Genomic DNA, 23,413 nt, shown 5'->3' with positions numbered 1-23,413 from the left:
AGCTTCCTCCACTCCATTTTCTCCAGCACAAATGATCGTGACCGGGGGGATCCGGGGGGCCTGGGTACTTCCTACAGCATCTTAAATATGGCTCTATTTCTTCAACTTGAAATAATAACATAATGCTATGTGCAGATATGCTGTTATTATTCCTAGTTCACTGGCCATGAGGATATTATTCAAGTAGGGGAAATATGGACAGAGATATTTTTTACAGTGTGTGTGTGTGTGTGTGTGTGTGTGTGTGTGTGTGTGTGTGTGTGTGTGTGTGCGTGTGTGCGTGCGCACGTGCGTGTGTGTCTGTTTGGTTCAGCACGAAGAGAAAAAAAGGCCTCCACCCATCCCCATATATTTGATGTATATGTGCCCCAGTGGCCACTCTTCTGAGCATAAAGCGTATTCTCTGCTCGCTGCTCAGTCATTCGTCTCCAGTGCACCCCGATGCCTCCGAGTGAAAGCGTGTGTGTGAGAGAGCATTAATATTTGTGTGCCGCCCGTGTGAGTACGTAACATATGTGCGTCCTCCTCGCGGGTGTATATCCGCGGAAAACGCGTGTGATCCGCCAGCGGCGCGCAGCACACTCTTCATCATCTATTCATATCCTTCTGTCACACTTTTCAAATCTCTCTCAGTCAGTCAGGGAGCATTTCTGTTGACTTGTGTATGGATGTGTAACACCTATGTGCTGCCACCTCTGCCAGTGGGTTGGCAGATGGCAGGCAGAGGGGATGGGAGCGGGGTGCGGGCGGGGCGGGTGGTGGGGGGGGGGGGATGTGTAATCCACCTCCCCATAGCTCTCCTCCTCCTCCTCCCCGCCTCGCCTCGCCTCGCCGCTGTTCCGTCAAGCATACACAGTCCTCCTGAATAATTGAATCTCATCGAAGTCTGGAGGAGCCCTGTCAGCCCTGTTGCAGCAGTCAGTCTGTTGCACTGCATGAAAGACGCTCTGTACAACACCAGGACTAACCATGTGACATCTCACAGTGCGTTACGGTGCCTAGCAAAATACCGCAGTATACGCTAACAGCCACTGAAAAAAATAAGTATTTTGCTTTGAAGAAAAATATTGCTTTATTGAAGTAGTAGTAGTAGTAGTAGAAAACTTTAATGTCCTCCAAGGAGGCAATTTGTTGTGAAACTGAAACTAATGAGAACGTTTATACAAGGGTCCTCCGTTATTAACTTATTTGTAGTGGCATGTGGTAGGGGGCTGCCACTAACGATTATTTTCATAATCGATTAATCTGTCGATCATTTTCTCGATGAATCGATGAGTTGTTTGGTCTATAAAATGTCCGAAAATGGTAGCAAAATGACGATCAGTGTTTCCCAAAGTCCAAGATGACGCCCTCAAATGTCTTGTTTTGTCCATGACTCAAAGATAATATCAGTTTACTGTCATACAGGAGTAAAGAAACCGGAAAATATTCACATTTAAGAAGCTGGAATGAGAGGATTTAGACCTTTTCTCTTAAAATTGTACTGAAAACGATCAATCGATTATCAAAATAGTTGTTGATTAATTTTCTGTCGATCGACTAATCGATTAATCGTGGCAGCTCTAGCGTGTGGCGTGCATCCAACGTGCATCCAACAGTAATGAGGGTTTCCAAATTCTCATCATGGATGTTGGAAACCCTCATTAGTGTGTTGCTTGCACCTGTGTTTACCCTGCCTTTTTGACACAAAATGGCCCCCGTGAGAAGGGCCTATTGCTGGAGCATCACCAGCTTATGCCCACATGTGCCTCTACGATACACACCTCCAAAAGCTCTGTGTATTATTGTCATGTTATTCTGTGGACTGGCTGCTTTCACTGTTTGTGGGGTGTTTTTCATCCAGTTTGCAGGAAAAATACATAAGCATGATAACAGACACATTTATGTTCAACTCAGAATCTAACACAGGTTTTGCAACACAGTAAGTGAGCGCTACGCTACACCCACGCCAGCACACCTGCATGCACTAACACGCATACCTATTAACTATGTAGGCATAGGCTTCACAGCAACCAAACACCTAGCCGGAGGAGGACAGAGCTGTTGTGATTGCTATGCTATGATCATTTCTATGACCCCCACTGTGTTCACATTGTGGCTCTCTGCTGCAATCTTCTATTCATTATAATAGTGAGTTGCTGTCTTACAGACTGAAGAGGTCATATGTCAGCTAAAAGATCAGAGATGCAGAGAGGAGAGTGGAAGACATCCACTTTAAACCAGTTCAACAGAGTAAAAAACAAACAAAACAAAACAAGAACTCTAGGTGATCTCTTTTGCTGGTTGGTGTGGTGTGTTTTTCTTATTCTTGCAGATAACATCACGGGGGCCATTTTGTGTCGAAAAGGCAGGGTAAACACAGGTGCAAGCAACACACTAATGAGGGTTTCCAACTTCCATGATTGGAATTTAGAAACCCTCATTAGTGTTTTGCTTGCACCTGTGTTGGAATTTGGAAACCCTCATTAGTGTTTTGCTTGCACCTGTGTTGGAATTTGGAAACCCTCATTAGTGTTTTGCTTGCACCTGTGTTGGAATTTGGAAACCCTCATTAGTGTTTTGCTTGCACCTGTGTTGGAATTTGGAAACCCTCATTAGTGTTTTGCTTGCACCTGTGTTTATTCTGCCTTTTTGACACAAAATGGCCCCCGTGAAAAGGCTCTATTGATAGCAGAACATTTTTCAGCAATCTGAAAACATCAACTGTAAACCACAGCTTTTGGTCTCAGTCTCCGACGTGAGGGTTTTCTTTCTGGAGCCGCCATTTTTGCACCAATCATACAGGCAGAAATCCATCGTAGGAGAAGAGGCGGGGATACCAATTTCTCCCAGCCGCAAAAGATGTGTTGCATTTTAGAGTGAGGGATGAAAACCTTCCTGAGAATTCATGTAGGAAATGACTAAGAGAAGCAGCGTATTAGTAGATGAGGCAGGTTGAGGGAAGAGGGGTGCACCAAACAAGGTAAATTACACACTACATCACTAAATATCTGCTGGAATGCAGTGAACATGACAAATTGATGTTATCTAACAGCGTAAGAGGATCAGAGGAGGTCTTTTTCCACACACACACACAGAGCTGGAAAACGCTCACAAGAATCCAATAAACCGTTAGTAACCAAAAGAACTGCAATTATTTGACGATAGCGGCTGAGGCCAGTGAGGCAGTCCAGACAAACCCGAGAAGGATCCAGCTCCAACATTTTTAATTTCCTTGCTTTCCGCTGTGGTCTCGCTACCTGACCAGCCGCTGATCCTTGTCTCCTGATCTGACGCGTTTAATGAAGCATTTAAAAGCTTCCGTGGTTTAGCTATTGCATATGCTAAAATTGGAATTTCAATTTTAGCTCGAGTAATCACTCACACTCTCACACACACACACACACACACACACACACACACACACACACACACACACACACACACACACACACACACACACAATCAGCATGGTACTTGTGTTACATTATACATAGACCATGTTGACTTTGCCGATCAGGAATGGACATAGTATCAAATGTATAATTGCCATCCATGCAGCATCAAAGTATTCTGTTTGAACTTCTGATTCTAATCTTTATTTTGAAGAGGCTAAGCTATCTCCATATGTACAGTGTAATGTCATCTCTAACGTCTGTCATCCAACCCATACCTGCAGGAGCCTTCACCATTTTGATCAGAGAGAACAAACAGAACAGACAGTCACTGCTGCCACGTTTTGATCAGAATATCCTCAAAGCAGACAGTGTATTTAGATAGAAGAAGTGACCACGTGTCAGTATGGGGTGTATTTGACATGGCACTGAAAGCCGCATTCACCCACTATGCTTCTGCTAGCTGGAACAAACTGCATGAAGACCTCAGATTTGCCCCAACTTTACTTACTTTTAAAAATAGACTAAAGACTTTTATGTTTACCGTCGCTTTTAACTGCTGACAGATTTTTGGCTGTTTTTTTTTGCAACTACTCTGTTGTGATGCTTTTAAATGTCTATTTTATCCTCTTCTTTTATTCTCTTATTTTCTTGTGTTGACCATCTTATGAGAAGCACTTTGAATTGCCTCTATCTGATTTTATGCAAACCCAATGCTGTGGCATGTACGGGCAACAGAACGCAAGGTACCAGTAGAGGGTATGCTTGGTGTCCAAACTACAGTATAAAGACAAAGCTGTTATGAAATGTCTATTTTATCCTCTTTTTTTATTTTCTTATGTCATCCATTTTATGTGAAGCACTTTGAACTGCCTCTGTGTATGAAATGTGCTATACAAATAAACTTGACTTGACTTGACTGATGCACAGAGGCTGATCAGAGAACAGTTACGTGTCAGTATGGGGTGTCTTTGACATGGCACTGATGCACAGAGGCTGATCAGAGAACAGTTACGTGTCAGTATGGGGTGTATTTGACATGGCACTGATACACAGAGGCTGATCAGAGAACAGTTACATGTCAGTATGGGGTGTATTTGACATGGCACTGATGCACAGAGGCTGATCAGAGAACAGTTACTTGTCAGTATGGGGTGTCTTTGACATGGCACTGATGCACGGAGACTGATCAGAGAACAGTTACGTGTCAGTATAGGGGGTGTATTTAACATGGCACTGATGCACAGAGGCTGATCAGAGAACAGTTCCGTTGTGTGATGATAATCCAGATGAACCTGCTTGGTGCTCTTAACCCTGCTTTTCTCGGAAATGCTGCTGCAATCAAGCTCTCCTTTTGTTTATGCATCATCAATCGTTTAGTAACGACTTCAATTATTTCTGGCAAACAAAACAATTTCATTTTCTTTACTCGTCTCTCTAGGCATTTCTCTCTCGCTCTTTCTCCACGTTCATGTTTTGTCCCCATGCCTTCATATCTGTGTAGCTCTACTGTAGCTCCCTCTGTGGACCCATTTCACAGCAACCCTTTTCAGGTGATAAAAGCAGGAAGTAAAGCAGCTGTACGCTAATACCATTAATTATGCTTCCATTTCAGTGCCAGGTGTTGCAGTGCCAGGTGCCCTCATTAATGCTAATGATTACACCTGTGTTATTTCCTGCTTTACCACCTCAAAAGGTTGCTGTGAAAATTAGCCTACTCCCTCTTTGTTCAGCTCTCTCTCCAGTCTGTGGACTTTTCGACACGTCAGAAATGACTGACTGTGACAACGATGCAGCAATGAGTTGATTTGTTGTTTGACTTGTTTATTGCTATGAAAGAATGTTTTTTATTATAGTGGCGGCTGTTTGTCTTATGATGATCACTGACTGGAGGTCATAGTTTAGCCTGCTTTTTTTATTGACTACTAGGGCATTCACGACTAGTGAATTTTACTAGTCGACTAGTCGTCCCTAAAGGTAGTCGACTAGTCGACTAGTTGTTTTTAATAAAAAAAATAAAAAAATATCTTTTTAATCTTTAAGAAAGAACATGAGGTATTTACACGACATACATGGACTATCATATCCCATATCCCCCACAAAGAACATCAAAACACAACAAAACAAAACAAGAAAACTGCATAAGATACACAATAATCCAAGAACAAACAAGACTATTGGACAAACAACCAAACAAAAACAATGCATTCAGCTCCTATCCTGATAAGCCTAATGACACTGGGGTAAACATTTCTTAAAGTCAAAGTCTGTATGTGGTTGCAATATTTTGGGGATGTCTAAGAATCTGCCTTTGCTCTTGTAGTAAATGTTATCCAACGTATGGTAGCTTGAGAGTTCATTCCACCAGTGAACTACAGCTGGGGGATTGGATGCTTTCCAATTTAAAGCTATGCATTTCCTAGCTGCCAACAGGGCAAGATCTATGTATTTACTTTGAATGCATTGTTTTTGTTTGGTTGTTTGTCCAATAGTCTTGTTTGTTCTTGGATTATTGTGTATTTTATGCAGTTTTCTTGTTTTGTTTTGTTGTGTTTTGATGTTCTTTGTGGGGGATATGGGATATGATAGTCCATGTATGTCGTGTAAATGCCCTATTGACTACAACATCCTCTTATTGTGACTGACACAGTAGCACAGCATCTGCAAACCTATAGCTCAGGGCTATTCAACTCAATTGTTCAGGGGGCCACATTGTCAGAAACCTAAGGGGCCGGGGGGCCGGACCGTTCCCCGAGCTATTAATCCCATTGTATGTACACTTGACACAACGCGCCACCACAATTTTCAAAACTTGTATTTCACTACATTGTAGCAAAAGTAATTTATCTGCAACAGAAGCTGTGTTAAAGCCCCAAAAGTAAACACATTTGAAACAAATCTAAGTATTCTACAACACACGTCAGCCATTTGAAATAGAATTTGGTCAATTCTGACCTCTCTTACAGTAGCTACACCACAGCATTGTAAACATTTATAGTGCATCAGGAAAGGAAAACAACTGTAAACATTCTTTCTTGTTTTTTTTTTTCAAAAAAGAATTTCAATTTCTTTTCTTTCTTTTTTTTAGAAATCGGCCTGCGGGCCGCCAGTTGAATAGCCCTGCTATAGCTTCAAAGTCAAGTCTAATAACTCTGCCCTGTCTGGGAAAATTGTCGTCCGTTAACTCTTGAATGAACCAAATTCAGGGATTTGGTGTTAAACGAGTGTTGCTAGAGTCCAGATACCTCGCAGTTCCTCGCCTATGAGAGTAAATGGATTGGCATTTTCATTGAGTAGCATGTGTCCGGTGCTGGTTCCACTCCAAAAGGACACCTGCTTAATATGGGCGGGGTGTGACTGACTGTGTGACTGTGTGCTGATATTTTCACATTTCACTCCTTCAGTGGAGCTGTCAGCCCAGGCGGGCCATCGCTGTCTCTTTCCCACTAAATCAAATACAGTTAAGTGGCTCGCTGACACTTTTACATTGACAGAGGAACCCGGGAGGAATCCATCTTGGACCATTTCTCCACCCGGTTTCCTTTAAGTTGATCTCCTCTACGCCAGCTGACAACAGATGAAGGTTAAAAAGCAGCCGTGGCAGAATTGAAAGATTGCCTCTCTCTCCCTCTCTCTCTCTCTCTCTCTCTCTCTCTGCTCTCTCTCTCTCTGTCTCTCTCTCTCTCTCTCTCTCTCCCTCTCTCTCTCTCTCTCTCTCTCTCTCTCTCTCCCTCTCTCTCTCTCTCTCTCTCTCTCTCTCTGCTCTGCAGCCTTATCCACAGTAATAACAGCCAATGGCAGAGGGTGTGTGTTGTTGGGGGGGGGGGGGGGGGGGGGGGGCTCAGAAAGGCAGGCATCTGTCACTTTTCAGCAATGTCATCTGACTGAGTGGCAGAAACAATTAATATGGGGGAGGGGAGGGGAGGGGAGGGGAGGACAGCGGGAGTCAGGGGGAGGGGAGGGGAGGGGAGGGGAGGACAGCGGGAGTCAGGGGGAGGGGAGGGGAGGGGGAGGGGAGGGGTTCAGATAAGCTGTCAGGTGTCTCAAATTGATATTATTTTCATCTCTCATCTGTATTTTGGTGGCCTCGCCTCAGTAACAGATAAAGCCGGTCTGCCTGCTGCCTCTCCATCGCTGTCTCTCGTCTGCCTCTTCTTCACTCTTCCTTCTTCTTTCCCCACTTTGGCTGTCAGACGTCAGATATGGACGAGGTTTCCAGCAGCGGTCAATTGATTCTGAAGCTATACTGAGATCAGTTGTGACATTTCTAACGGACGTGCTGCTACACTACTACCTTCTCTGGCATGTAGCACTGCAGGGAGCCCGCTTAGTTGGTCAAGTTGAATTTCAAGGAAAGATCCACGCTGTCAGACCCTCTTTACACTGTTATATACCGTATGCAATGCATGATTTTTCATTGTTATTCTAGAATCATGCAATGCATGATTTTACACTGTTGAATATAATCATTTTACACTGTTATATAGAATCATGTAATGCATTATTTTACACTGTTTTAATTGTGCAATGCATGATTTTACAGTTATATGTAATCATGCAATGCATGATTTTACACTGTTTTAATCATGCAATGCATGATTTTACAGTTATATGTAATCATGCAATGCATGATTTTACACTGTTAAATGTAATCATGCAATGCATGATTTTACACTGTTATATATAATCATTTTACACTGTTATATAGAATCATGCAATGCATTATTATTTTCGAGCTGGTGTAATTGATGGTGTTTTGTTGCACCCACTTTCCCTCAAAATGCCTCATCTGCGTCTAGTGCAGTTAGTGATTTCCTACGGCACCGGCTCCTTTATGACCGTAGCCTACTTGTTGTCATTGCCTGTACTTAAAATACGGCACCACATATAGTGAGGTGAGGTGGCTCAACCAGTGAAGCATGCTGTGTGTAGCATCGATGCTACGTCCTGTTAGCATTAGCATGGCTTTGAATCTTGCATGTTATCAATAGGATTAAGATGTGAGCTTTAAAGTCGAACTGAACCTGTTCGTCATGTGCGTCGCAGTCCGTTTCAGACTGAAAACATAATTTGTCTGAGATGACAAGTTGAGAGGCGGGTCATATGTCGATGATTTGATTTGACAATTCTGTCGACTGGCTTTGGCATTGGTCAATCATGGCCGGTTCCACCCCCAAATCAAGTGGGATCCGCGGAGTACCAGGCAGCCAGCTGCTTCGTGCGGAGCAAGCGGACAATCCGATGCATGGGTGCTGCCCGCCCGCCTGGAATCTCCGACGGGCGACCCCTGACTACCACGCTCTCAAGCGCGCGCCTTTTACGCTATTTCTGTAAATACGATATCCCTGGAATGCGCGTTTTAACGAGCCAGTTACATTTCTTTGCATTCTTAGAGATTATAGTTTTTTCTTCATGTTTCTAACAATTGACCAAGTTAGTAGTTAGTTTATGGGATAGGAATTCTGCCAGATGACAGGCACTAGGCACCATTTTCTACTTCATTTGGGAGAGAAAATTATCCTGAAATGAAGATTTGATTGACAGCTGCATGTCGTGATATGATTGGTTGAAATGGGGTAGAAATTTGATAGTACTAGGTGACGTCAGCAAACTGTACATTACTGTTATCAATGAAATCTTGAAAAATGAACTTTTGGTGTGAAAAAGTGTGAAAAACGAAAGAAATTAGATTTTTGTGATTTTTTTTTTGCATACATTATTAAATAGGTGCACTGAAGAATACCCAGGTATTTGAACTAAAAGAAAAGAAGTCATTTTTGGGTTCAGCTCGACTTTAAAGGGCATGGTGTCGGTTGGAGACCACATTGCATTAATATGTGGAAGGGGTATATAGCAATGGGATTTGGGGGAAAAAAACTTTTTTTCAATCACACATAGCTGCGTTTAGACTAGTTTTTGTAACCAGCAGGGGGCGCTGCTCCATTTCATGGAACTACCTTTTGTGATGTCACAGGGATGCAAAATAGTCACCTTTAGGTGACAGTCACATTTTTCAACCCAAAATATGAGGATTTCTGAGTGGTTGTATGTCTGCCCTGGTATCTGTCACCTTTTTTCACTCTCCATGACTTTGCATCCCTGTGTCAGCCCCGTGATGTCACTCCTGTTGTTATGTCACACGCCCATTTATAAAATGCCACCTTTTCCTCCATATTTATACCCTGGGGGCCTGTGTGTGTGTGTGGGGGGGGGGGGGGGTCTTTGTCTTTTTGGAGTGTTTTCACTGTAATCATGAGCCCAAAATGTCAATTCAGATTTTTTTTTTTACCTGCACCATGCTCTATGCATGAGAGCAAGAGCAAAACAAGATGTAGCTCAGGTTAAAACACAGTCTGAAACGAAGCTTATCAGAAAAGTACCATCAAGGCCAGGCTTGTATCACCAGGTGACAACATGAGGAGGGCTGCGAGACACTACTGTGCCTCTCGGCAGCCAAGTAGAGAATAGTTGAATGAATTCCAGTTTGAGGCTTGATCGATGTCACTCAGGCTCCACAAACACACTGCAGTAAACCACTCACAGCAACAACAACAACTGGAGCTGTCTCACAATTGCTACAGCTAATGTGACACGTTGGTTAAGGTCCACTCTTCTTTGAAAGATCATGTCGTTTTTGTTTGGCATTCTCAAATTTAGCACACACGTATTTTAGCTTATGCACAGCTGTTGACAACCTATCTATCACAGTTGAATAAAAGCATATTGGGAAGAATTAACATCAAATGTATCAGAATGTCAGAATGTACTGTCGGAAAAGTCAATGGAAAATCTGGTTCACATCGAGCAAAATGACAAGCTTAGTATAGCGTTGATTTTCTCAGAATATAGTAATTATCTTATTCAAGAGGGGCTGAGAGAGGGGCTACATGAGTTGCCTTTCTTCTTCTGTGAATGCTATCCTCTAATAAGAATACAAAGTGGTGGTGAGTGAGTGAGTGAGTCAGTGAGTGAGTGAGTGAGTGAGTGAGTGAGTGAGTGAGCAGAATTGTGTTCAGCCACAGCTATGCCATTTTACGTGTGATTGCGCCGAATCTTGCAGGAAGTGTAAAGAGCACCCCTGCTGGTGACCTAATGGAGCTGGATTTTTTTAATGAGGTGATTAGGGCAGATTAATTGTCAAATGCGTAGATTAATGGCCAAACTTGGTCGTGCTGCACAATGGATGCACAGCCTCCACTGAGCCAATCAGCCCGGGGGGCGGAGCCTGTTGAGGCGAGTTTAGGATCTGTCACAGGAGCAACCCTCCAGCTCCAGGCAGAGGCAAAATCATGATTTATTTTTAAAATGCGTGTTTCACAAATCCGATCACGACAGTTCTTTGTACATGAAAACACATTAGGCTCATGTGTTTGTATCTGTTGTGGGAGCTATGTTCGACCAATGTTACCACATTTATGGGTCTGTTCCTGCTGGCCAGCCTGCAGCACAGAGTCCATACCGGTTGGGCGTATTCCACTGGGATATTTACATTTGAAAGCAGTGTTGGGGGTAACTCATAAGAAAAGTAACATATTACATGTAATATATTACTTTTAGCAGTAACTCAGTAATATAACTTATTACTTATAGGATTTCAGTAATATTATACCAGTTACTTTGTCAAGTAACTCAAGTTACAAATTGAGTTACATTTGATCAAATCAAAGCACATATTTAAAAAAGATACAATTATTTCCTAATCAAACTGTGTGTTTTTATGCAAATAACCACTATAGATGACAATAACAAAGGAAAAGAATAACATTTAGAATTTTGGATTGTTTACACTGATTTCAAGGCGGTTGAAATAATTTTTCGGGATGGTTCTGGGGCGGCGATGTCATTCTGCTGCTGCTGTTGTTTTGGTAAAAGTAATGCAAAAGTAGTGTCATAAGTAACACGTTACTCTACACAGACAGTAATATTGTAAAGTAACTTATTACTTTACAATGAAAGTAACTAGTAATATGTAGTATATTACATTTTGAAAGTAACTTGCCCAACACTGTTTGAAAGAGAGAGAAATGTTGTGAGCCATGTGATGCACCGCACACGCGCGGGCGCCCGTGTGTGTGTGTGTGTTGTGTGTGTGTGTGTGTGTGTGTGTGTGTGTGTGTGTGTGTGTGTGTGTGAATAGGCATGCATGTATGTGTCTAACTGCCACTTCACTGTGTGCTGCACAGACACTCTTTCCTCCTCCATCCTATTGTGTGGACAACACAATCCCCATCAAAACAATCACTATCTTCTCAAATCACAAACCGTGGCTTAGTAAAGAACTTGAGAATATTCGAAACAAAGAGAAAATGGTGCTCTTTAGTTTGGGCGTCTGAGCAGGAGACAAAAGGATGTGAACAGGGAGGTCAAGCGTGCCGTCAAAACAGCCAGACTGGAATATCAAAGAAGGTGGAACGATCATTTAAACAGGGGAATTTCCGTTCTGCATGGCAGGGAAGAAAGAACATGGCCGATGCTAACTCAGAAGCTGCCTGCAACAAGCCTGTCTGTGCTGCTGCCAGTAGTCTGACATCTCTCCCCCCCGATGACCTCCACTCCTTCTATGGCCCATTTGAGAAGAAGAACGGTTCCCAACTAAAGGAAGTTATCAACAGACAGACTCTTAGATCCTCCACCCTCCATATTGAATTGGGTTGTAAAAAGGATACACGCATTCTGGACAGTACCCCCTGTACTACCTCCACGTACCCCTAGGGGTACGCGCACCCCAGTTTGGGAACCAGTGATATACACCATACGTTGACACTTCTCCTGCCCCGCTTTACTGGACCAAACAAGAACCATTAGAACTTCAAATTTGAGAGTACCGTCAAACTTTCCCCCATTTTTCTCCACAATTGTACTTGGCCAATTTCCCCCTGCTGCCCCGATCGCCGCTCCACCCTCTGCCGATCTGGGGAGAGCCGTAGACCAGCACCATGCTCCCTCCGACACACATGCGCAGTTGCCAGCCACTTCTTTTTACCTGACAGCGGGGAGCTTCACCCGCAGGACGATTAGCACGTGGGAGGATCACGGTCACGGCTATTCATACCAGTTCCCTTCTGCCCCGAACAGGCTATCTGAGTACTATCAAACTTGAGGGTGGTACTGTTAGGGTGGTGCTGGATGCTTTGTGCCATCAGTCACTCACTGTGATTGTTTGTGAGAACAGCAGCTTTGATGTGCTTTGGGGTTTTGACTCAAATTAATAACTCATTAACTCAAATCAACTCTCAATAACTGTCAAACTATTCATCATTCATCTAGTTTGACAGTTATTGAGAGTTGATTTGAGTTAATGAGTTATTAATTTGAGTTAGTGTGGACCAGTGATGTCACTGGTCCACACTTTAACACTCAATAACTGTCAAATTAAATGACAGACTTCAAAACCGTTTACAGTTTTCTGATATACTACTGATGTTCTAATGATACAAAGCTGGTTGAAATGGGCGGAGTGTTCCTTTAAGTGGGTTTTGCTTGATCTCTCTCTTTGTGAAAGTCAGCTATACTTTGTTTGATATTCCACCAAAGAGTAAATAGTTTGTTGCGTTGTTGTTGGATACAGTTGCTTTTAATGCTTCCTATTCTGCCTGGTGACCTTGTCAGGATGAGAAGAAAGAAAGACAAGTCAGTGGAGGAGGGAGGAAAGAACAATATAAAACCTGCCACTAGGAGAGGAATGTCAGAGGTCTGTTACGGCCTCTTCTTGACTCCTCCATCCATCCGTGGAGCATCCATCAGGGGCAGCAGATAGCTGTGATGTGCAGGAGAAATGAGTGAAGACAGGGGAGAAGGAATGCGCCTCTGTCCCTGCTGTCTCCACCAGGGGCAGCAGATAGCTGTGATGTGCAGGAGAAATGAATGAAGACAGGGGAGAAGGAAGCCGCCTCTGTCCCTGCTGTCTCCATCAGGGGCAGCAGATAGCTGTGTGTGTGCAGGAGAAATGAGTGAAGACAGAGGAGAAGGAATGCGCCTCTGTCCCTGCTGTCTCCATCAGGGGCAGCAGATAGCTGTGTGTGTGCAGGAGAAATGAGTGAAGACAGAGGAGAAGGAAGCCGCCTCTGTCCCTGCTGTCTCCATCAGGGGCAGCAGATAGCTGTGATGTGCAGGAGAAATGAGTGAAGACAGAGGAGAAGGAAGCCGCCTCTGTCCCTGCTGTCTCCATCAGGGGCAGCAGATAGCTGTGTGTGTGCAGGAGAAATGAGTGAAGACAGAGGAGAAGGAAGCCGCCTCTGTCCCTGCTGTCTCCATCAGGGGCAGCAGATAGCTGTGATGTGCAGGAGAAATGAGTGAAGACAGGGGAGAAGGAAGCCGCCTCTGTCCCTGCTGTCTCCATCAGGGGCAGCAGATAGCTGTGATGTGTGCAGGAGAAATGAGTGAAGACAGGGGAGAAGGAAGCCGCCTCTGTCCCTGCTGTCTCCATCAGGGGCAGCAGATAGCTGTGATGTGCAGGAGAAATGAGTGAAGACAGGGGAGAAGGAAGCCGCCTCTGTCCCTGCTGTGATGTGCAGGAGAAATGAGTGAAGACAGGGGAGAAGGAAGCCGCCTCTGTCCCTCCTGTGATGTGCAGGAGAAATGGATGAAGACAGAGGAGAAGGAAGCCGCCTCTGTCCCTGCTGTCTCCATCAGGGGCAGCAGATAGCTGTGTGTGTGCAGGAGAAATGAGTGAAGACAGAGGAGAAGGAAGACGCCTCTGTCCCTGCTGTCTCCATCAGGGGCAGCAGATAGCTGTGATGTGCAGGAGAAATGGATGAAGACAGAGGAGAAGGAAGCCGCCTCTGTCCCTGCTGTCTCCATCAGGGGCAGCAGATAGCTGTGTGTGTGCAGGAGAAATGAGTGAAGACAGAGGAGAAGGAAGACGCCTCTGTCCCTGCTGTCTCCATCAGGGGCAGCAGATAGCTGTGTGATGTGCAGGAGAAATGAGTGAAGACAGAGGAGAAGGAAGCCGCCTCTGTCCCTGCTGTCTCCATCAGGGGCAGCAGATAGCTGTGTGTGTGCAGGAGAAATGAATGAAGACAGGGGAGAAGGAAGCCGCCTCTGTCCCTGCTGTCTCCATCAGGGGCAGCAGATAGCTGTGATGTGCAGGAGAAATGAATGAAGACAGGGGAGAAGGAAGCCGCCTCTGTCCCTGCTGTCTCCATCAGGGGCAGCAGATAGCTGTGTGTGTGCAGGAGAAATGAGTGAAGACAGAGGAGAAGGAAGCCGCCTCTGTCCCTGCTGTCTCCATCAGGGGCAGCAGATAGCTGTGTGTGTGCAGGAGAAATGAATGAAGACAGGGGAGAAGGAAGCCGCCTCTGTCCCTGCTGTCTCCATCAGGGGCAGCAGATAGCTGTGTGTGTGCAGGAGAAATGAGTGAAGACAGAGGAGAAGGAAGCCGCCTCTGTCCCTGCTGTCTCCATCAGGGGCAGCAGATAGCTGTGTGTGTGCAGGAGAAATGAGTGAAGACAGAGGAGAAGGAAGCCGCCTCTGTCCCTGCTGTCTCCATCAGGGGCAGCAGATAGCTGTGTGTGTGCAGGAGAAATGAGTGAAGACAGGGGAGAAGGAAGCCGCCTCTGTCCCTGCTGTCTCCATCAGGGGCAGCAGATAGCTGTGATGTGCAGAAGAAATGAGTGAAGACAGAGGAGAAGGAAGCCGCCTCTGTCCCTGCTGTCTCCATCAGGGGCAGCAGATAGCTGTGATGTGCAGGAGAGATGAGTGAAGACAGAGGAGAAGGAAGCCGCCTCTGTCCCTGCTGTCTCCATCAGGGGCAGCAGATAGCTGTGATGTGCAGGAGAAATGAGTGAAGACAGGGGAGAAGGAAGCCGCCTCTGTCCCTGCTGTCTCCGTTTCTCCGTCCGTCTGTTCACCATTACAGAGCAGCTGGCCTTGCTGGGAGGCTCCGGTGTGTCAGTGTGTCGTGCCTTTCCATATTTCACATTGCTTCAGTTCAGTCTTGTCAGATTTGTGGCGTGGCTGTCTCAGTGTCTCGTGTCAGTCGGGGATAGCGGGGGAAAGTACATGTCAAGAAGCATTTCAGACCAGCGATCCACTTGGGGACATTTTTGACAAATGGATTTTTTGGACTGTTCCACCACAGCAGCATCGTCGACACGGTACTGTTCTGTTCAAGAGCGGGTCACAAGATGCCAGTCAGCTAGAAGGGAGAGACACCCCTCTGCTGCACACTATGACACCACTGTACATCATAGCTGCACTTATCAAACTACATCACTTCTAATTATGACTTTATTTATTTTTTCCCTCCCATTCCCCCCAGTCTCACATCATCAAGAGGCGTTCTGCAGCTTCCCACGCTTCATTGTCTCATTTGTTCTCAATTAGCCCTTTTTTTTACTTAGAAAGTGCTTTAAAATCTGAATGTCAACAGAAATTTAAACAAACGATTCAACGATTCATCTGTCTTCGATTCGATTCGATTCACACATCCGCATCGCGATGCATCGATTATACGATAAACTTTGACACCCCTAGCGTCTAGTCCTGCATATGACGATGTCCGCAGTGAAGCATTGCGGTGGGCGATGCAACCCTATTCATAATGGACTTGGTGTGTTAAATAAATAAAAAATATCACCATGCAGGCTAAGCTGCTGATTGATATGTGTCTGCTGGATGAATAGGACCCTGTCCAGTATCAGCATCCATGGAAAAAAGCAGTTGACATTTTCACTGTCAATATACAGACTGCTTGTTGCTCTGAACAGAGCAGGTGGCTTCATGTCTGCTTGTTGCTCTGAACAGAGGAGATGCTTCCTCCACACTCAATGGTTCATCAATGCCTCTTGATATGAATGATTTCTATTGTATTGGGGACAATTATTATTATTATTGCCAGTAAGCTTCTTCTGCACACTGACTATTTTGGAAGGTAAGTTTGTGATCTTGTTCATAAGAATACATCTATAATCCAAATTGCACTGTGAACCAGAGGGTCTAGTAAAGTAGAGTAAGTTATTATGGCTTTTCATCAGCTTGCATTGTCCACAATACAATAGAAATGATTCATATCAAGAGGCATTGATGGTCCATTGAGTATGGAGGAAGCATCTCCTCTGTTCAGAGCAACAAGCAGACATGGACAACATAATGCAAGAGTAAAATACATAATCAAATGAAACATGTATGCTTAACCCATTGATACCTGATGCAGCATTTGTGTGTGTATCCCTTTAAGACGCGGCTCGCGGTCTTAAAGGGATACACACACAAATGAGGGATACACACGCAAATGCTGCATCAGGTATCAATGGGTTAATTACAGTAGGTCTATTTTCATGTAGATCAGGGGTGTCCACACTTTTTTGAATGGGGGCCAGATCAGATCATTTGAAAATACCTGTGGGCCAACTGCTTCTCGCATCATATGGGTTATATATATATATATATATATATATATATATATATATATATATATATATATATATATATATATATATATATATATATATATATATATATATATATACATACAATACAATTGTACTCTAAGGATTTAGTTTGCCTTCTGGAAACTTTAGTCCCGCCTGCGTAGTTCCTACTTGGTGCTTGTCTACAAACTGTATGATAGTGTTGTCATCGTTAGGTGAACCGAAAAAACGCAGTGAACTTGCTTGATTAACCAACACTGTGTGGAGGGCCACATAATATCGTACCTTTTGAGACAAAATTGTTTAAAATTGGTCCCGGGGCCGCATGTGGCCCCCGGCCGGACTTTGGACGTGCCTGCAGTAGATCAATAAAGACAACTAATGTTACAATTGTGTCCGATATCCTTTACAGGCTTGTGTTAGAAAAGTGACAATCACAGATGCAGCTTTGTCACGTTTTCTATAGTTAACAGCATAGACCTGTTAAAACTGATAAGTGAATCAAATGTTTTACATATTGGTTATCATTTCTGCCTGCCTCAGTTCTAGCTATATAGGTCTGCAGTTTTATCTGGAAGAGGTGTGACCAACATGTTCATACATTCCCTCCCTGTGGAGTCTGGAAAGGTGGAAGTACTTCTCTTGAAGCCGTGTAAAATTGATTCTTCTATCAGCTGTTCCTCCAGTGGCAGGAGGGGGAGTGGGGGCGGGGCTGTCTCTTAACTGCAACTGCAAAGTAATACAATTATTATTATTATTTTCAAGTTCTAAATGATGAGGCAATTTTTTTATAGAAGCCACCAGGAGCCATTTTGTGGTGCCCCCCCCCCCCCCTCTCTATGGCTCTGGCCACTATAAACTCTGTTCATGTGGGTTTAGGGAGCGACAGCAGAGCAGACTGCGTCTGGCCGTGCCTGCCAACCAAGAGGCTTATAAATTGTATTAATTTGTAAATTTGTGCTTCTAATACCAAGTTCACCATCCACTGACTCAAGCACTTCTGTTGATAGGGAAGTGTAAGCACTTTGTTATGCATGCGTGTGTGCGTGCGTGTGTGTGTGTGTGTGTGTGTGTGTGTGTGTGTGTGTGTGCGCGTGCGCGTGCGTGTGTGTGTATATAATAAAATCAACAAGACCTTGAAAGTGCTCAGATTTATAGAGATCCATAAAAGTGCTTGGATTTAGCCTACTGGAATCTCTGAGTTTGAGCCTTGTGTGCTCCGTCATCTGAAATTATTATATCATTCTTATTATACAGCTGGAGTTCTGGGCCAAGCTTGAGACACTTCCTTCCTATCTACAGACAGTATCTCCATGTAGGCTACAAGCATGCAGTGATTTGCTGATCGCTGAGCTGTCATTGGCTGTTGTGCTCTCTCTCGTAGGCTTTGCTTGCTCAAAAATGTGGCTGGTCACCTCGGTAACCTGCATTGTTTAGATAAGACCTTGATGATGCTCAATAGTGACGCTTTTGAGTTTTCATCGAAAAGTTCCATCCATAAAACAGAAAGCTGTTTTTTGAGATGCTACAGTAGGGATGCTTGAAAATAGTGTTCGATTATGACTTCGATACCAATACCCGCCTAAATATCTCTCGATACCGAGACTTAAACGATACCACGGCAAAAACCTAAAACACCAGGGAAAAGTATAGTGGAATTATGGATGAGAAAACATGGAACTTAAAATTAATCCTTTTGAGTATTTATCATACTTTCTGTGATGGTAGCTGGGAGGGAAGGCTGCCTCAACTGAGTTGGTGCTGATTCTGCTGGCGTCTGTTTTGATGTGATGTGGTTCTTGGGCTTAATAGCTCCCCACACATCCCCAACGAGCAGGAAGTGCCAGAAGGACCCGATCCGATCCTTTACTGCTGGAAACTTTCATCATTTGTTCTTGAGAAGTCCTGGAAATCTGTCATTACAAAAGAGTGGCCACCCTGTGAGGAGGGCAAGAACCCCCAATTTCAATGTGTTCTGCAGTCGGGTCCATTTGTAAAGGAGCATAACTAGCAGAGACCAGTCCAATGGAATGGTCTTGCCAAGTAAGCCATGATGTTTTCATGGCTCAGACTCACTGGTGGCCTTAAGGTTAGTAGAGAAGTGAGCTTGTGACCGGAAGCTCGTCGGTTCAATCCCCGCGACCGGCAGGATAAATCTGGGTGGGGAAAGTGAAAAGGCAGCGCTTGCCCCTCCCTCATTACCACCACTGAGGTGCCCTTGAGCAACCGCTCCAGTGGAGCTGCTCAGTGGCCAGCAGATCAGACTGTGGTTGTACTGGTCAGCTTCCAGGTGTGAATGTGTGTGTGTGAATGTGAACAGGGCACTCCCGAAAAAGAGAGCATTGCTCTCAGTGAGACTCCCCCTGTATAAAGAAAGGTTAAATACAATAAAATATCTTTATGTGGATGATGATATTATGACGTCTTTATCATGATGACAGCTGGTCAAATTCAGAATGTAAAGAGGCTGTGTAGCATTTTAACATCAATAAAGCATCAGTGAATCATACTGTAGGTCTAATGAGTGTAAACAAACCAAAGCATCAGTGTAGATTGGCAGCATCTCTACCAGCAGCCTCAGCCTCAGCACCAGCACCACATGCTGGTGTCACAGGCTGGCATCTGTGTGTCAGACGCTCGCTTTCCAAATGGAGCCGGGTTTCACATCCTGGTACATCACAGCAGAGTCCTGCCAAGAGACACAACCTGAACTTCACAAAAATCTTTGTGCAAAAATAATTTGGCGGAAATGCAGCTGCTGCTGCTGAGGACTCTTCTCGTGTAGTTAAAGATAATACTGTAATACTGTCTGTCAGTTAGTCAGTTAGTTCATTAGTTTGTTAGTTTAGTTTGTTTATTTCCCCCCAGTCAAATGTGCACAATAACATTGCATTACATTACATTATGTTATTTAGCAGACGCTTTTGTCCGAAGTGACTTACAATATTGCATCTTATGAAGAGCACAGAAGAAAACAACAACCATGCAATAACAACTATACAGTTATGCAATAACAACAATACAGTTATGCAAGTGGTCTAGATTGAATAGATCATTATAAATATTGTCTCTCCAGGAAAAAAGGTGTAAGCTGAGGCCTAAGCTTATTGTGCCGACCCTTAACAGACAAGAAAAATCCTTGCTGTACCCAAGCTGCATAGCAAAAGCAAACAAACAGAAAATGAATACATAAATAAATAAATGTATAGAGAAACACAACATAATTAAAAAAGAAATACAGAGACAGATCAACAAAACAAAGACAGTTCATCTTGGTTATTCATTTCTCAGTGTTGGTCACAGCTTTTGCATCTAAATAAATTAGACGTGCACTCGGAGAGCGCAGACCTCTGGCAAGGCGACGCTCCACTCTGCTATGATATTATGCACATTTTGAGAGTGGGATCAGAACCCTAAAGCTGGACTTATGCTAAACGTCTGGACTGACTTATGCTAAACGTCTGGACTGTCGCACGGAAAGAGACACTCTACCAGAGCAGGGGGGGTGTAGGCTAGGTGTCTGTGTGTACTTGCAGGTGGTTGTGCACGGACAGAGCAGTTATCCAGGACACTGAATCTGGGTGTAGGGCAGTGATACTCAACTTGCGGCCCAGGGGCCAGATGCGGCCCGCGACAGGGTGCAGAGTGGCCCCCCCCCGACCATTTTCTAATAATTTCATGTTAGTTTTCATTGTGAATTAGAATCTAATTCACAATAAAAACTAACGTGAAATAAAGTTTGACTGAGCTCCAGATAAATTGTCGAATACCGCCGTCTGCTCGCTACCCAGGCACTTATGTATGTACTTAACCTAACTAACTTCACCTAACCAACTATCCGGTGTGCACAACATTGTCAGACTAAACTCCGGCTGACACCCCAAAAACCTACAATCCGCTACAGAAAAATGTATAGCGTTTGTTTATGAACTGGCCCCTGGCCTTCTATCATTTCACGAAAGTGGCCCCCGGGCAAAGCAAGTTGAGTATCCCTGGTGTAGGGGAATAGCGGTAAGGAGGACTCACCATCTGTTAACAAGTACGCCAAAAGCATTCTCTTTTTTACCCAAATAATTTTTAATCACAGGATTATAAACATACAAGACAAAATGTACATGTGAACTTATAAAAATGCAAAACACAACGTACACATCTTTGTATACGCATACAAGACGTACACGTATTCATGGCTTGTGACTCTTCGGCACCCTTCTCCACAAACACGTCTTTGCTCTTGACAGTAATTGCAGCCTCGCTGCTCATGGTGGAGATGTCTGAAGGGGGTATGGCTTCATCAAGTGTGTGTGTGTGGAGCAGAAAAGCCTCATCTGCAGCAAACAGGAAGAGGGCACGACTGCATCTGTGCCTGCTCGACTTTGGCCTGGCAGAACATTGAAGATGTTTGTGTCCAGTGCCTCTTTCAGATCCCAGATCAGACACTCTGCTCTGGGTACCAATATGAGCATGCAGAACAGCCATCAGGACTACAGAAGAACTGTTGCTTGGTGGGAGGATGGTGATACGCTTGCCACCGATGGCACCATGACGATGGGGAAATTGCCATTTTATTGTGAAAGCCGCTGGCCACCTCCACTCCGCCTCTGTAGTCGGTGTCTAGTCTACACAAACACAGACTGCATCACAACAGTCACATCACTCTATTTACAGTATATAGAGAGCTCCAGGGATGACGTATTTTTGTAGGCTGAATGCGGAAGTCCCGAACTTCCTGGTTCTTCACTGTTTCTGTCTATGGGATTTTTGAATGGGTTTTTGGCGCGATGCTTCAAATAATGTCTGTGGGCAACGCAAGTTTAATCAAACGCGAACCAAGGTTCAGCGGGATAATCTTCACACATGAGGACCACTTTCATGAGTTTTGAAGCGTAACTGCGAGCCCTAGAGGTAAAAAGCTTGTGCTAAGCTAATCCAGAACTACACACAGTGTCGCATAGGCGTCCACGCCTTGATTGCGATAGAAAGAATTTCCGCGTTCACTCGTGATGACGTATAATATCCGCGTCGACATTGTAGTCTCATTTAGCCGTTTGCTAGCTAGCCACCCTTTTAACGGCACATAAAAGCTTCAAAACTCATAAAAGTGGTCTTCGTGTGTGAAGATGATGTTACTAAACACTGGTTCGCGTTTGATTAAGCCAGCGTTGCCCAGAGAGATTATTAGAAGCATCGCGCCAAAAACCCATTCAAAACTCCCATAGGCGAAAACTGTGAAGAACCAGGGCTGTTAGCATCGATGATTTCCGGACTCGTTCCTGGACCTCTCTATTGATGTGGTTTTTAACATGTCACGTTCCTGCTGCTTCAAAATACATCTCACCTTCAGATGATCAGTCTTGATTCAAGCTCCTGTGACAACATCGCTGAGCTTAAAACATTGCAATAGTCATCATCACAAATATGAACGTTGTTTGTACATGTAGTGTCGGTGGGAAAAGACAGATCATATCAGGAGACACTAGATGCTGGTTTGATGGTATAAGCGACTGTGTAGGAGCGTCCAGCGTAGCTCGTGACAACACAGTCCTGAAAGGGGCTTAAGTCATACCCAAGTATATTAGATTCATCAATCAATCATCCGTGTGGCAATGAACTTGTAGGATTGCTAAAATCTCGTAGTCTGCACGCAGCTTTATTTTAACGCTAGTCTGTGTACTCTAGACGTTAGCCTTTGTTACTTTAGCCTAGCCAAGACCTGCTTTATGTCTTGTACATGTTTGCCTACTGAGATTCTGAAGCCTGTCTGCTGCCTCGTGTTCTGCACTTGAGTCCACTCTGAACCCTGGCAGATGCATTGTGTTTGTGTGTAACCAGGTTGGTTGTGGAGGGAAATCAGATGAATTTACAGCACAAAGCATATTGCTTATTTGCTTTACGGCACAAAATAGGAGGAGAGTTAAAATTATACATTATTAAATGGAAAAGCAGATACTGGTTAATGTAACTAACAAAATCAATGTGATGTGACATGTTCTAACTGCCCTATCTTTCCCCTCTCTCTCTCTCTCTCTCTCTCTCTCTCTCTCTCCCTCTCTCCCTCTCTCTCTCTCTCTCTCTCTCTCTCTCGTCCGTCCAGGTTGTGGCGTGATGAGCACCATGGACCCCCTCCTTTTCATCACCCTCCTCTTCCTGCATAAGCTCCTCCCCTTCCTGTTGGCCCACTGAAGAGACTTCAACCAAACGACGACGACCTGCAACGCTCTCACTTTACGTACAGTACCAAACAAAAAAAAACAAGCAACAGTCAAGTCAGCACCGACCAAGGGAAATAGGATCATATTAAATAGATGTAATACCGTTGATGCGACACACGTCACCGCAGTGACGAAAAGGAAGTCAGAGGACAATGGAGAACGAGAAGAGAGACTGAATAAAAAGGCGCTCCTCGGACTGAACGGACTGAAAGGAGAGGAGCGGAGCGAACTAACTGTCGAGAGGAGGAATCCGCTGTTTGTGAATATAGGAGCGACACTATTGATCCACACACAGCTACCCCCTTGTGGCCACATGAAGCACTGCCTCGACTCCGCATAGCATCTGCTTCACGCATGGCCCTCCTCTCTGAATCCTAAGGCAGATATCGCCTCACTCTTCATCTTTCTTTGACGGTAATCTCCAGTGTGATATCTGCTCATGTGATATCTGCTCATG

General features: G+C 44.4%; 1 protein-coding gene across 1 annotated transcript in view; it reads left to right on the top strand.

The window, feature by feature from the left end:
* The window catches only part of vstm2b (V-set and transmembrane domain containing 2B), a gene marked incomplete at its 3' end in the record, with an annotated part of 27,848 nt that extends 4,921 nt beyond the window's left edge, over positions 1 to 22,927 (top strand). The window contains exon 4 of the mRNA XM_083662252.1: positions 22,839 to 22,927. Coding sequence (XP_083518378.1) covers positions 22,839 to 22,927 — 89 coding nt within the window. The remainder of the gene's footprint in view (positions 1 to 22,838) is intronic.
* Between the last annotated feature and the right edge of the window lie 486 nt (positions 22,928 to 23,413).

This window comes from Poromitra crassiceps, assembly GCF_964638095.1.
Source record: "Poromitra crassiceps genome assembly, chromosome: 28".
NCBI lineage: Eukaryota > Metazoa > Chordata > Actinopteri > Beryciformes > Melamphaidae > Poromitra > Poromitra crassiceps.
Note: the sequence above shows the minus strand (reverse complement) of the source record. Positions and strands in the feature narration are given on the sequence as shown.